Source organism: Phalacrocorax carbo, chromosome 8 (assembly GCF_963921805.1).
Source record: "Phalacrocorax carbo chromosome 8, bPhaCar2.1, whole genome shotgun sequence".
Classification (NCBI taxonomy): domain Eukaryota; kingdom Metazoa; phylum Chordata; class Aves; order Suliformes; family Phalacrocoracidae; genus Phalacrocorax; species Phalacrocorax carbo.
Window position 1 is genome coordinate 14,600,533 of NC_087520.1, and position 14,238 is coordinate 14,614,770.

A 14,238-nucleotide genomic window follows, 5' to 3' on the forward strand; every position below is an offset into this window, starting at 1 on the left:
AGCCCATGGGTTGAGGGAGTTTAGTAAGTGAAGAGAGGGAAAAAAATAACCACCAAAAAATGACAAGTGATGCAAAGGCACTCACTCACCACCTCCCACAAGCACAGTGATGCCCAGCCAGGCTCTGAGCAGCAGCAGGACCCCCCCTCTTCTGATGCCCCAGTTTTGTTGTCAAGCATGATGCTACATGGTGTGCAATACCCTTTTGGTTGGCTCTGTCCCCTCCCAGCTTCTTGCCCACCCAGCCTACTCACTGGGGCCCGAACAAGAGAAAGCCCCGATGCTGTGCAAGTACTGTTCAGCAACAGCCAAAACACAGTGTGTTATCGACTGTTGCAGTCACAAACCCCAGACACAGCAGGGCAGGGGCTGCAACACAGAATGGCAGCTCCATCGTAGCAGAGACCACGGGGAAGTTCACCTCTCCAGTAAGCCTCCCCATGTTATATAGTTGGCTGGGATATGGTGGGGGGTGGGAACCAAACCAAGGTAAAGAAACCAAACCATGGTAAGGCTGGCTGTTTCACAAGCTGGCTCCTGGCAACAGCATTCAGTTGCCAATCACCCCAAGCTCAGGCTGAAACACTGAAACCCATGAGGAAGCTCACAGACAAGCAACTGCTGCCAGCCATGCAGGGGTTCTCTGGTGAAACTCCCACTCCAGCTAAAAATAAGCTGGGGCATGGTAGCATGTTATTTCCTGACCTTCTGTCTTTAGGTGCTCAAGTCTAAACTATTTCCAAGTCAGTGGAAACACCAGAGTAATTTTGCTGCTTCTGGAAAGGCCAGCAGATTTCAGAAGGTTAGGAAGGGGGAAGGTAACACGCAGGAAGGAGCCCGGGATAATTGTCATTAGCATTTTGCAGAGCAACAGTAAATGAGTTGGTCTGACTAAATTCCTCCGAGAGGGGCTCCTCCACCTGGAGCAAGACTGACACAGCAATGTGGTTATGCTGTAGGCTAACACCTGCATAAAGGCTTCATCTCACTCTTCCTGTTCTGCAGTACTGCATAGTTTCTGAAGTGTTTCCATTTGGTTTAATTGGAGCTTAAAAAAAAAAGAGAAAATATATTAACAGCAAGGCTGGGCAAAGTTATGAAGCAAGAGTGGATCAGACTCACAGCCAAGGACTGCTGGCGGCTGTTACTGCAGCCACCACACAACTCACCCACACCCTCCTGCAGCTCTCTCAGGTTCACAGGAGCGAGCGTGCTCCCGCTCCAGCAGTCACCGTGCCAAAGCCTCCGACAGCACGCGCCACGCAGTGAGCAGGCTTTATATAGTGCCATCAGCTGTTAACTAGGACTGCCCGTGCTGCCAGCAGCAGCGGAGCTGAACTGGGATTAGCAGCGGTGAGAATGAAGGAAAATATGCCCAGGCAGGCGCATAAAGCAGGAGGAAAGAAATAAAAGAGCAGTCAGGGTCCAACCTCAGAGGAATATTTTGGGCTATCATGTTACAAACAGCCTCACAGGCGCCATATCCATAACGCCACCCCTTTCCTCCGCACCATGCCAAACGAGTTTCCATGTGAGACGTAGATTCATGAGACGGCCACCACATCAGTTCTACTATTATTTATTTTTTTAAATATTTTTGAAAAAATATAATTTTTTTACAATATTTTCAACTTAAACACTATTCACACTGAACACGTATGGCAGCTTAACCTACCCGAATATGAAGTTTAAGAAGCCAAAACTGTTCTAGCTTTATTAAAAGAAAAAAAAAAAAGTTGTGCTGTAGACTATTGTGTAGTGATGATTAAACAAAGCAAGGGAAAAGCACCACTCAAATCACTAATGCTAGGGTTTCCTTGGTTAAATCCAGCTATAATGTTGTACGCTAAAAGTTACATAGGCAGTGCTATGTACGTATCTGGGTTCTTGGAAGAAATTGTGATGAAACGCACATCTCCTTTAACATTACCGGGAAGTGGAACGTTTCTAACATAACATACTGCAAAGTACAGGGAATTTCTTCCTTCCAATCGCCTGGATGTTAGTTCAGCAGCTGAGATCTACGACTCTGTACAGGTCTGTAAAATTTCTGTTAAAGCTCATCCTGCTTAAAAGGAGCATGAAGTTTATTAAGGGGGAAAATTAACATTAGTAACAATACTGATATTTCAAAGGAAAGTTAGCTATTTTGCATAACAATCAGATCTCCTTGCTTTCATTTTTAAGTTAAGGCATTATCAGGTGCAAACCAGCACCAGTTAACATATCTTTAGTTAAAAACAGACCATCCATAGCAAATTCCAAGTCCTATTTAAAAAGACAGAGTCTGCAGAAGGTTTTATTAACATGGTACTTTGTCTCAACTTGACTGGTGCTTCTTACCTCACTGTCTCACTTGCGGAGAGCCAGGGCCCAATTATATTTCCATTAAACTTTTGACAGATTTACTTAATAACAGTCTCAGCACTTTTATTGAGCATGCAAGACTAACAAAACTTTGGCAATGCATAAGTGTAACACAGTGACAAGAAGAGAGAGCTTTTACAATTAAATCTCCTAATACTGGCTTCACAGTGTGGAAATTGTGCTACATCCACCGAGAGAGGGCCCAGTCTACTCAAATATTTAAGTACTTCACCCCAGGAACAAACTCCTTTGCGTTTGGATTCAGATTACTCTTGACCTGAGGAAGGGAAAAACAGAAGTTGAGTTGAACCATTGTTTTCATCCTACATTTTCAAGCTGAATACAATACTAGGCAGACAGCATTAGGAACAGCTTACAGATTCAGACTAACAGTCAGGCGTATAATAGCATTTTTGCATATACCAGAAGTCTTTCAAATCACTAGAAAAGCCCGCTCCTCTGTGCCAGTACCTGGATTATCCATCCTTCCTTAGCACGACCTGGACACTTCAGTCAGGTAAGGGCTCAGGGAATAAGAAACAAGAAAACCACGGGGATGCATCAAATACAGCAACTTCACTTAACACTGAACTAGCCTTTTCTGAGGTTGAACTGTTAAAACACACCATGAAATTTTCAGATGTTGCTTATTTAAGCAAGAGGAGACTTGTCCCAGTATGTTAAGGCACTTGTGCGAATTTAACGTATATGAGCATCGCATTGATTTTTTAAAATTTCTGTGTCTGTGACTCCCCTGTCCTCCCACTTGCAGGTCCGCTGCTCTACAATGGGCATCCAGCATCTCCAGAAGGAACTCTTTATCATAAACAAAGGGAGGTTTAGGCTTTTCTGTTCTTAATTGAGTCTAAAATAGCTGCCTGCAGCTGCTTAAGCTTGGAAAAGTAGGTGCTTGCATCCGCATTTCACAGCAGTTGTGACATGAGGATCCGTTTTTTTTTTTTTTTACTTTGTATCAGTAACTTCTATATTGTTAGGGAAAGTAAGTACACACCACTCTTCCCTTTTAGTTAAGCTCTGGACAGAAGTCATACAGCAAGAAACAGGGAAATACAGTTTAGCTGCTTTCTTCTTCCTTAGGATTTCTATGAAGAGTTCTGCCGTGGTTCACACGATCCAAACCAGACCTGAGAACGCGGCTTGTACCTACCCAACACATTGACAGGTGCTGAATTAAACTTTCACTGTCCTGTCACCAAATGGTACTGCACAAGGTCAGGGTGCTTCTCTCACTGCCTTTCTTTCAAAACATACTACGCCTACCCAAAACCACTTGAATTTATGCCATGGGCTAGAAAGGTACCACATGGTTATGAAGAAAACCACTGAATAGGTCACGTCACTCAAAGAAACATCCCTTACCCAACTGTTCCACATTTCCCCCTCCACCATAGCCAGGCATGGTTAACGAGTCTCTGGCCTATGTGTAAAGGATTTTCTCTTGCCATTATCGGCAACAAATATCAGCCTCGGACAAAGAGAGATATCAAGCTTTAGAAATATGATGAGAAACTGAATTTACCACCAGATCCTCCAGTGATGAGCTGTCACTGATAACAAGGTCATTGAACTGGTCCTGGATTTGATCCATTGTTTGTGGGAGATCACGGGCTGGAATAAACCATTCGTGCTCCTCCTCTTCTTCCAGCATCTCCTGGAAACAGCGCTCAATAAATTCTTCCTCCCACAATTCCTCTTCGATCTATACAAAGAGAAGAAACCGCTTCATCAACAAACTTTTTGAGAGCTTGTGTCTTCATTCCAAGGTTTGTGTGCCTAACTGACCTTCTTTCTTTCTATGCAATAGGACTTCTAGCAGAACACCATGCTTGTACTGCAGGAAGGCAGTCAGCTTTGATTTTTTAACGTAGAAAAGTGCTTTGTCCCAGGAGCTTGGGTTGCAGTTAAAAGGGAATGGCAGGAGAACCCCTCATCCCTAGCTCTTTTATTTGCAGCTTGTTACAAGCTCAAGAAGGAAAATGTTGGTTCCAACTGAAAATTTCAGTTGTACCAACTAGTCTGGACTGAACTCACTGGAAGTATGAGGAAGGAAACCAGGGACAACCCTTGCAGCCAGGCACACTCCCTAGGAAAGTGTCCTGCAAGATTCTTGGGGAAAAAAAAAAACAACCACTGCCTGTTACTTGGAAAAGCATCATCTCCTTGGGTGTAGATTATGCGCTCACCCAATGTAGTTCTCAGGAATTCCACAAGATCTTAGCAGTTGTTAAGAATGCTGACCTGCTGTACTATAAGCAGGACAAATCAACTGATGCAGAACTGACACACATTGCAAAGATTAAAGGAAAGTTTTGCTTGGTTGTTCTGTAAACAAGCTCTGGCGGGAGTTCATCCTTACAAATTGTCTGTGTCCTTCATCACAGTACTTAAGAGTGGAAAGCAGGGAAATAGAAGGTGGTGTGAATGACTCACCAGACTTAAGGGAATGGAAAAATGATTCAGTTCACTCAATGGAAGCTAAAACAAGTTTTCCTACCTATCCATCACTCTGAAATCAAAGACGTACTCAATCCTAAAGTGGAAATTCAGTTACATACCACAAATACCAAGTCAAAAAAGTTCACACCAGAGTTCAGGATTCCTGTAAAATCTAGGTCCCCTGTGCTTGGGGCAAACACACTCACCAGCTCACTTGGTGCTCAAGACACACAGCTCTGGGGAACAGGGACTCCTCACCATATGCGCTAAGCCACTGTCCAGACAATTCAAACCCCGCACAAAACACCAATTTAGTGATTTCCCCAGTAAAGCACTCCAGCAAGGACAGCAGTCTCCAATCAATCCTCCTTGTGAGGCGCTGCCTCCGTCCTGCATACGCGCAAAAGGCAGACGTGGGCACACAGCCACAAGCTAGTATTACAGCAGAGGTTGCCCAGCTCCAGGTTTTTTGTTACATGGTTGTACACCTACAGGTGCCTCCTATGGCAGCTCCAGAAGTACTAAATAACATTTAATACCCCAGATGTCTTGAAATTAATATTGTCTTTTTGTACTTTCCAGCCGAAGTTTAACTTGCTCGGGTTCCCACAGAGAGAGGTGCCTGCAGCAGCAGGTGACCAGGCTACCCCAAGGTGTTTGCCTGCCTGAGTAAGACCATTCTCCCCTCATGCTCCCATCTTTCCTTCTCTCCAAAAATGGAACATGTACCTGAAAAACAGTTCATTCACGGCACAACTCTCAGCTCCTTCCTCAAGGACTACACGTCCTGTATGCTAACTACAGTACGGCCCCCAGGAGGGAAAACCCACCTAACAGGAAACAACACTGAGACCATCCTGGCATATGCACACAAGAATTTAGATTTTGTGAGCAACCTGAATTTCAGATTAGCTTTGTGTCCTGCTGGCACCTTAAAGAGAGAGCAGCAGACATATCGTATTTCAGAAGCTCAGAGTTCAGCACAGCCATACTGTGCTGGAGTGCAGAGAAAGCAGCTATTTGAGTACAAAGATCAAGTTTTAATTAAGAAAGGGGCGGTAGAAAGAGGTAGGCTTTTCCCAGCCTCCACAGGAGAGGAAACCGTGTCCAGATGCAAGGTGAAAGATGAAGTTTAGGCTTCTTTCCAACCTTATTGCGAAGGCCAGCTGTAAGCCACTTAAATATTAAGCAAGCAACAGGACTGCCACCCAACAGCTATGTCCACCAACTCCCTTTGGAACAACAGCCCTGTTGATGAGGCAGGCATGTACCTGGATGCATCCAGTTCAGAACTACAACAGCTGGCATGTTTGCACATGTAAAACCTCCGCAGCTCAGCAGCCTAGCAAGATCTGTCCCTTCCAAAGTGCCGCATAAAGTCTGTCAACTATTTTTTCTCCTTCTCACAGAAGTAGGGAATGAATGGATGCATGAGAACAAGCCACACTTCCCAAATTTTCCACCACGATTACAGAAAATAGGCATTTACTGCCAGAAAAACTGCGATCTGTCTGTTCCCCTCATTATTCTAGTACGCCTATCTAAAAACCCCATCTCTAAAGGATTCCCAGTCTTGTACCCTGGTTGCTAAGCCACAGTACCTCTCCCTTCAGCTAGAAAATGGTAAAGCACATCATGAGACATTTATAGAGAGAAATGACTTGCCTGCCTGTTAAATTCCTCTTCATTCTCCATCCACATGTACTCTGCAAAGGGATTGTCATCTTCATGAGAATGACCATTTATAATCACATCTTCACTGATGATGCTTGGGCTAGTACTGCTGCGACTTGGATCTTTCATGGCTACGTCTTTGAGTCAAAGTCTGCAATGAAGAAACGCAGTGATTAGAGACATGTGGATTCACTCATCACCCTGTTTCTGCATAAGCCCAGCCCAAGGGAAGGCTGCACCTGTATTTGAAGGCTCCAGGTAGAGCCTTACTGTGACCGCAGCAGAGGTGCTCTGCTCATCGCAACAAGTGAAAGATTATCAGAAACACCATTTCCATTGCATACAGATTCGAGAGACAAATTGATTTCCTAAAATTAAACCCCACCAAATCAGCAAATGCCAAGCACCACAGCCAATGAAAAGTGATGGAAAAAAACCAAACAGAAAGCATGCATACTTGCCAGTAGGGAAGGAAGTATTTAAAGGTGAGGTTAAAGAAACAAAAGAAAAATTTGTTTTCCAAAATACTTTTTAAGCTCCCACCTGAGTTCCAACAAGCACCCCTGGAAATGAACTGCCCAGTGTCCGTACCGTTTCAGAGTGGGTGGGCAACACTTCAGGGGAATTTCCAAGGATACCCATGGTAGGGGAAACTTCAGTGCAACTTTTAGCTTACCCAAATTCAGTTACAGGGCATTCTGTGTGATCGCATGAACCAACTGTCACGACCACTGGGAAACCTTGGAAGTGAGGCAGAAACCATTATGCACCGATTCCTACAGAGCCAGGCTGGCACAACAGTTCTTTCAAACTGTTCAACAGTTCTTACAGCTACTACATTAGCAAAAGCCCACTGACTGGGAAGCTTCAGGTAAAGGCAGTGAAAGAGAGTACATGCTTGCCTCTCATCCCACCTCATTAATATGGATTGAGCCACACCTGGAGAGCACTCAACATTTCTGCCCATGATATGTGATATCGCAACACCCTGAACTCAAGGAATGAAGGTACAGTTGGCAAGCATGCTTTCTTCTACCTAACCACAACCAAAAGCAGGACAAAACCTAAATTTGGTCTGAATCCCTGTCATAAGAATGGTATTGGAACCTTTCCGTCAGGCCCATAAGCCTGTGTGAAACTTGTAACTCAAGTTCAGAGACCCAAGTCTGCTCAGAGGCTAGGTTCTAACTGAAAAGCTTACTTGTGCTATAAAGTAAATGAGACAATGCTGCTGGTTTTTCCCTATACCATGCTTAAGTACAGATATCAATACTGGATACAGACAGTGTTAGTTTCTTAACAGTATACAAAGCATATGAGGCAATGAGCTAAAAAAATACCAACACAAAACACAAACTTGAATGTTTTTCCAGTGCTAAAAATTTGAATGAAACGATGCAGCAGTGAGAGAAAACATTTTTATTTTCTTCTCCAATCAACGTTTTAACTCATTGTCTGCATACCAAAAAAATGACTTATTTGGAGAGGAGAGTATCAAAATATAGCCTTCATTGTTATTAAGAGTACAAGGGCTTATCACAGAGCAGCTCATATTTTCTATTTCAGTTGGTCCTATTATCTATGGAAGTAATGCAAGTTTTGGTTCCAAATGTATTCTTATAATAGCAGGTCAAAGGCTCGTCACATCCAAATGATCACTTAAGAAAAGCACAAAGAAAAAGAAACTTGCCTGGTTTGCTCTCTTCAAGGTTTTTAAATCAAAGGCAAACCCAAGTACGGAAGTCACTTTAGCTCCCTAGGAAGTACAACAAATGAGACCAGAACCCGGGTATTCTAGCAAGAGAACACAGGTTCTTTTTGATGTTCTTTCAAAACAAACTTGCAAAGGATTATTGGCAGCATTTAATATAAAACAGGAAGACACTGCATTTAACACCCCAATTCAAGCCTGAAATTGCTTTAAGCAACTTCAGCTGTTCACAAGCTAACAAACAGGACAGACAAAAAGAAATCAAAGACCTCAGAGTCTAAAAAGCCTAATTTCTCCACCACCACCCCTCATCCGCACCTTTTTTCCCCACTAGCAAGTGTTTTCACCTTTTCTTTTCTGGAGTGAATCTTAATATTCCACTGGGCTTTCTGCACGGCAACAATTTACACTATAGGTGAATAACTGTATTAGCAGTGTAAGGTACTCGGGGCAAATTCCAGGCAACTTCTGTACGAAGATGACTGCACCCAGGCAAGACCATAAAAGCAAAAATATTTTAAAAATACAAACACAAACCCTACTTGTTTCTGTAAATGCCTGAAAGGTTAATTTCTTGAATCATGGGCTAGTTTTCTAACTCCTTAAGTGTTACCATAAAACACAAGCTATTTGCTTTAGCAAGGAGGGAACAGAAGTTCAGTGGTTCACATTTGGACTGAAACAACTCTTTCCATTACTGCCCAAGGACGATGTGGATGATTATCTTCAAGAAAGATCCGAGGCTCAACCTGAATATCCAAAGTTTATCTGATGAAGCCCTAAGTCCACTTGTGTTTTCCCACAGGAAAACATGTCAACGAACACTTACCCTGCACAGTTAGGAAGCCCCAGGCCAGTACCTTACTCACAGCATTCCTTGTAATTTGATTTTCTGCACCTTGTAATAAAATACGCTGTATAGGGAGCTTTCCATTTCACCATTTCAAGATACAAACCAGTTGGCATCTGCGAGGACAAGATTAGTCTCATTTCACCGGTACTAGATACAGGCTTTTTAGCCATCAGCTACAGGCAATTCTGAGGAGGAGAGCCAAATGCCACTTTAGTCTTGCAAAAAAGTCACAATCTAAGAAGGCTGCTGCATAAAAACAAGCCACAGTGACAGGCTACACTGCTGTTGTGAACAAAAATAATACATTTTCCATCTGGGAGTAGGCGGAAAGCAGAAGATCTCAAAGCTCTTTACACTAGAACAGGAAATAGAACATTAGTAGTCCTAAGGAACAGAAAATATAGAGAACTCTGCCACAGTGATACGATTGGAGATCCAGCCCCAAATTATGCAGCAATTTTGGCAGAGGTTGGGGGCAATACAGGAAGAACAGTGTAAGTGCATACGGAAAGACAGAAAAAAAAAAGATTATCTTCAGAATGAAGTCAGAAATCAAAAATCCTGTAGCAACAGGCCCTTTCAGTTGACTTAGTGTTTTCTATATGAAGCACAGAACTCATTACTCCAGATCATGAGGGCCCATTATTTTTCCTGTTTCTCTGAATTTTGCTGCTTTTATAACAATGAAGAGCCCTAGACCAACCATCATTAAAATTCAAAGCTTTGCGGTTGAAGATTTTGCATTTAAACCCCAATCACGAAAGAAGATTATCTACCGCCTACTTCAGAAAATAAGGTCGATGGGCCTAATTCCACAGAGCAAAACCCAGGTCCGTACACTCGATAACAAAAAATAGAGAGAAAAAAATTAAGGTACTTGCTTCAAGCACCCAAAAGCAACCCAGAAGGGCAAGTAGCACATTAGGATTTTAGCATAAGCTAGAGTTTAAGCAAAGGTGGTGCAGCAGGGAGTGTTTTGAATTTCTGCAGAAGACTGTGTTATTTGTTTATTAACTAGCCCTTACTCTTGTGAGTCAGGAGTGCCGGCCAAGTTTCTTGTTATTGAATTAGATTAGCAAACGGCAGTTATCAACTAATCTGGTTATACTCCGTGTAATAAACAGGTTTCCCAACCGAATTTGTGTGGGACGCCGATGCTATCTGACACAAACGCTTCAAAGCATTGCACTGGAGTTTGCTTGAGAACAGCCGACTCGCTTACACAGCACCCCTGCACCGACACTGAAACAAACCGAACCCAAGCAGGCTGTGAAGAGCGAGGCCCTGGCCGAGAGGGGCGGCCCCGCCGAGCCAGGCAGGCTCAGCGGGGAGCGGAGCGCTCGGGCGGGCAGGGTTTGCCCCCCGCACCCCGTCCGCATACCGATAGGAGCCGCTCTGCCCCGGCGGGTGCCGGGCGGCCCCCGGGGCAAGCGCGGCTCCACCGATGCCACCGCGGCTACGGGGGCGGCCGCCTGCCCGCTTCGGCGACAAACACCCCGGAACGGCCGGCCCCCGGCCCCGCCGTAGGGGGTGCCGCTCCTGCTCCCCCCCCACCCCGCTTTGTTCGCCCACAAGGGCCGCCCCCGCGGCGGGGGCTCCCCCCGCTCCCGTCAGGCCGCGCGCCGCCGCCCCCCGCCCCCGCCCCGCAGGACCCGGATGGAGCTGGAGACAATAAAGACGGCGCCACGGGGCGGCCCCGCCGCCGCCGAGGGGGGAATAGGGGGGTGGGGCGGGCTCCGCTGCCCAGTGCTGCCTCAGGGGAGGGGGCGGCTCCCTCCGCCTCTCCCAGCACCCCCCGCCCCCACCCCGGGGCGGCTGCGGCCCGGGGCTGCGCGACCCCACCCCACGCCTCCTCACCTGCGGGCAGAGGGAAGGGCCGCGGGTGCGCACGCCGGCTCCGAGCTGCTCCGCTGCCTGGTCCCCACTTGCTGCCGGCTCCGCTCCGCTCCGCGCCCGCCGCCCCGCTCCCGTCCCAGCGCCGCAGGCCGCCGGACGTGAAATCACTTCCGCTACCTGCGTGACCTCCTAGGCACCGCCCCTCCTGCCCGGAAGCAGCGGCGGCCCGGCAGACGGAGGCCTCGGGGCATGCCGGGACCTGTAGTGCGGCCTGACCGCCATTTCGCGCAGCGGCGCAGAGCATGCCGGGAAGCGTAGTTCGCTGGGACGTGGCAACCCTCCATCTTGTGGCGCCGGCTGGGATGGAGGCGGCGTGGGGGCCACTCCTCCTAACAACGAGGTAGTCACCAAACGCCCTCCCGGGGAACCAGCGGCACCATAGCGAGGGGGGTGCTGCAGCCTGTGCGCAGCCCGGGTAGCTGCAGCCTCGCCCCCTCCGGGTAGGCCCGCGGGCAGCTTCTAGAGGGAAGAGGCCTAGGGGAGCGTTACCACATGGGAAAAACCTGCCCGGCCGTGCCTCAAGGACTCCCCATCGTTCCCACCCTCCCTCGGAGAACTCCAGCCGACCCAGGGGAACCACCAAGTCCTGGGCTTCAGAGGGGGGGAAAGGAATTTAATACTTTCTGAAAAACACACGGTCTATAAAACGTTTCCACACTAAACTCGTGCATTTTTGAAGCTATTAGAAACAAGTTGATAACGGTCCTCTGATCCTCACAACCTCTTAAAAAGCAACAAAACTAGCCTTTGTTCCATCCAAGCCTCTGATGAACACAATTTGCCTCCATGAGGAATGAAAACAGAGTGTTCGTGTTCGAAAACTACCTCTGCTCGACACCTGCCTTGGTACAAAGGAGGGGTAAGCTAACCACCACAAGCAGGAAATCTTTCCCAACAGCAAGTCAGGAAAGGTATGGCAGAAAAATGTTTCTGGGTGCAACTGCAAAGCCCAAAAGTGTATGCTGCTGAGGACTAAGTTGTACAGAAATAAGTCACCTTCGATAACCCTGAAATCCATTACTGGTTAAAGAGTTACCATAGGCGAACAGTTTTTTTCTGGCTCAGGAACAGTTAATGAGCTAGCACTGTATGGACCAACTTCCTCAGCTTAGCTCTTCACATTACACCACCTGTTAGGCTGGAAAGTCTCCTGCGCTATCAAAACACTCGCGTAGGCTGCCTTGTGGGCAGGAAAGGGGCTAACTAAGGATGCCGATTTCATTAACGTTTCTCTGCTTAGCCCTTTCCTTCCTTCCTCTGAAATTTTAGTAAGGGATAACCAACTCTACAGAAAGTCTGGGTTTTCTCAGATTTTCTGGGACTGATTCTCCCTCGATCAAGCTGTTTATACTGACTTTATTGGTCGCCATTACTGACTTGTTTCCAGAGCCTGAGAGCTTTATCTCTACAGCCTGTCATATGCTTACAAAATACTTACCATCTCACCACATACAACCTTAAAATACCCCTGCAAGGATCATCCTTAAAAAGAAGAAAAAAAATCTACTCTGCTTTTACTACTCTTATTTCTGCAACTATTTCCAACTCTGTTTTAATAAATCCAGCATGACACATAGCTTTCTCATCTACAATGGAAGCTTCATTTTCTACTTGCTTCCCACGGTGCTCAGCAAGCCCAGGGCCTTGTTGCACCTCTGCTAAACTACACACAGGGCAAAGAGGCAACAGCCTCTAGGGTTACTCTTCTGAGTTGCAACTCATGTATGAAAGCTGGCATCTAAATCTCAGAGCAGTGCAGATACAATTATTTCCAAAGAGTAAGCAGCCCTTAGCAAGACCACATATCAATCTGCCACCAAAGTGTGTTCCTAGCATCTGTCCTCAAGATCAAATTATTCTGATGCCTTCTTTTAATCAGAAATTAGTGTAAGGGATGTATTCTCTCCCTGTCCTTTGCATGCAAAACAGAAGACATTTTGCAGAAGCAAATTAGGTTTGTATTACTTTCTGATTTATAAAAGCATCATGTTGCACATGTACATACACCTTATCAGGGTGTTTAATAAAAGTACATGCATTAGGCATCTAACATCCACTGATGCCAGAAACAGAGCAGATGTGAGCAAGGGATTTTTGACTGCATTTGGACTGTGCTGCAAGTACTTTACTCCTGGGAATTCTTTAGTACCAAAACATAAACAAGATGTAACATCCTCCTGCAGCTTAATCTCCAGCAGTTACTCAAGTTAGCACCTGCAAGAGGCTGAGGACACTAGGTGCCAGATCACCAAATAGCACAGCCATTTAGGATGCAGGCAATAGCTAAGGAACGAATACTTTAAAAATAAAACAGAGTTGTAATGTATTGAAATACTAATCTCAACTGTGCATGTTATAAGGAAACAGTATTACAGTGCCTTGGGAGGACCTTGAGAGAAGGGACATGACTGCCAAACACAGAGACTGCTTTGAAGTCAGGTCCTCTGCTTGGGTGTTGAACAACAGTCTCTTGGAGACAGACAAATGATAAATGTCACAATAAGCAAGTGCGGTTCCAAGTACATCCTTGTGACTTAGCAGCCTTGCAGTGGGTTTGACTGTTGCTTGCACTTTCTTTCAAGGGCCTAGGAAAGCTGTAGAGTAGTTTTAAGACTGCCTCACTGCATTACATTTAATTGATTTGATATAAACACAAATAAAACTTTGCATACTAATGACTGCCATGTACAAAGCAGTAACTTATCTTCGCACTTTTACAAAAATTATTCACTGCATGGTAAGATTTTATAATTTGGATATGCTAACTAAGATATGTGCCATTAGCTGCTTATTAGCATTTCACCACTCTATACAGAGTCCCCAGAGAAACTGCTATTATCACAGTAGGAGAGGGTTGAAGTTATACTTAATTCTTGCACAAAAGTGATTGCACACCTCCCCTTTTTGTGAATATGCGACAGCAGAAAGTTACAACTAGAAAGACAAGGTATCAAGGCTTTACTTCCACAAAACACACCATCTTGTGTCTGCTAGATATATTTGCTTAAGTAGATTAACTTCTTCAAGATTCAGCCTCCTACATTTCAAAACTCTTCTTAGCACTGAAGCCTCCCTGGTGGCCAAGAGGCTCAGGTTGAAAGAACTGTCCCTAGTAATTTTCATCCACATGAATGTGATGTGGCTTGACCTTCAGCTTTGATGAAAAATACCATAAAACTCAAGAAATAAAACTGTCAGCAGAATATACCTACCAGTGTTTTAACAAGTGATACTTTAATTTGTTTGGAAACAAAAGAGATTTTAGGAAAGAGAAAAAAGT

At 45.4% G+C, this 14,238-nt stretch overlaps 1 protein-coding gene across 1 annotated transcript; it reads right to left on the reverse strand.

Annotated features, from left to right (window-relative positions):
- Window positions 1–1,563: 1,563 nt before the first annotated feature.
- PAIP2 (poly(A) binding protein interacting protein 2) lies at window positions 1,564–11,075 on the reverse strand. Its single transcript, XM_064458880.1, has 4 exons — window positions 10,920–11,075; window positions 6,490–6,649; window positions 3,908–4,087; window positions 1,564–2,644 (listed from the first exon to the last, which is right to left on the reverse strand). The coding sequence occupies exons 2-4, from the start codon at window positions 6,625–6,627 to the stop codon at window positions 2,579–2,581; spliced, it is 384 nt and encodes a 127-aa protein (XP_064314950.1). The 5' UTR covers window positions 6,628–6,649; window positions 10,920–11,075; the 3' UTR covers window positions 1,564–2,578.
- Window positions 11,076–14,238: the final 3,163 nt, after the last annotated feature.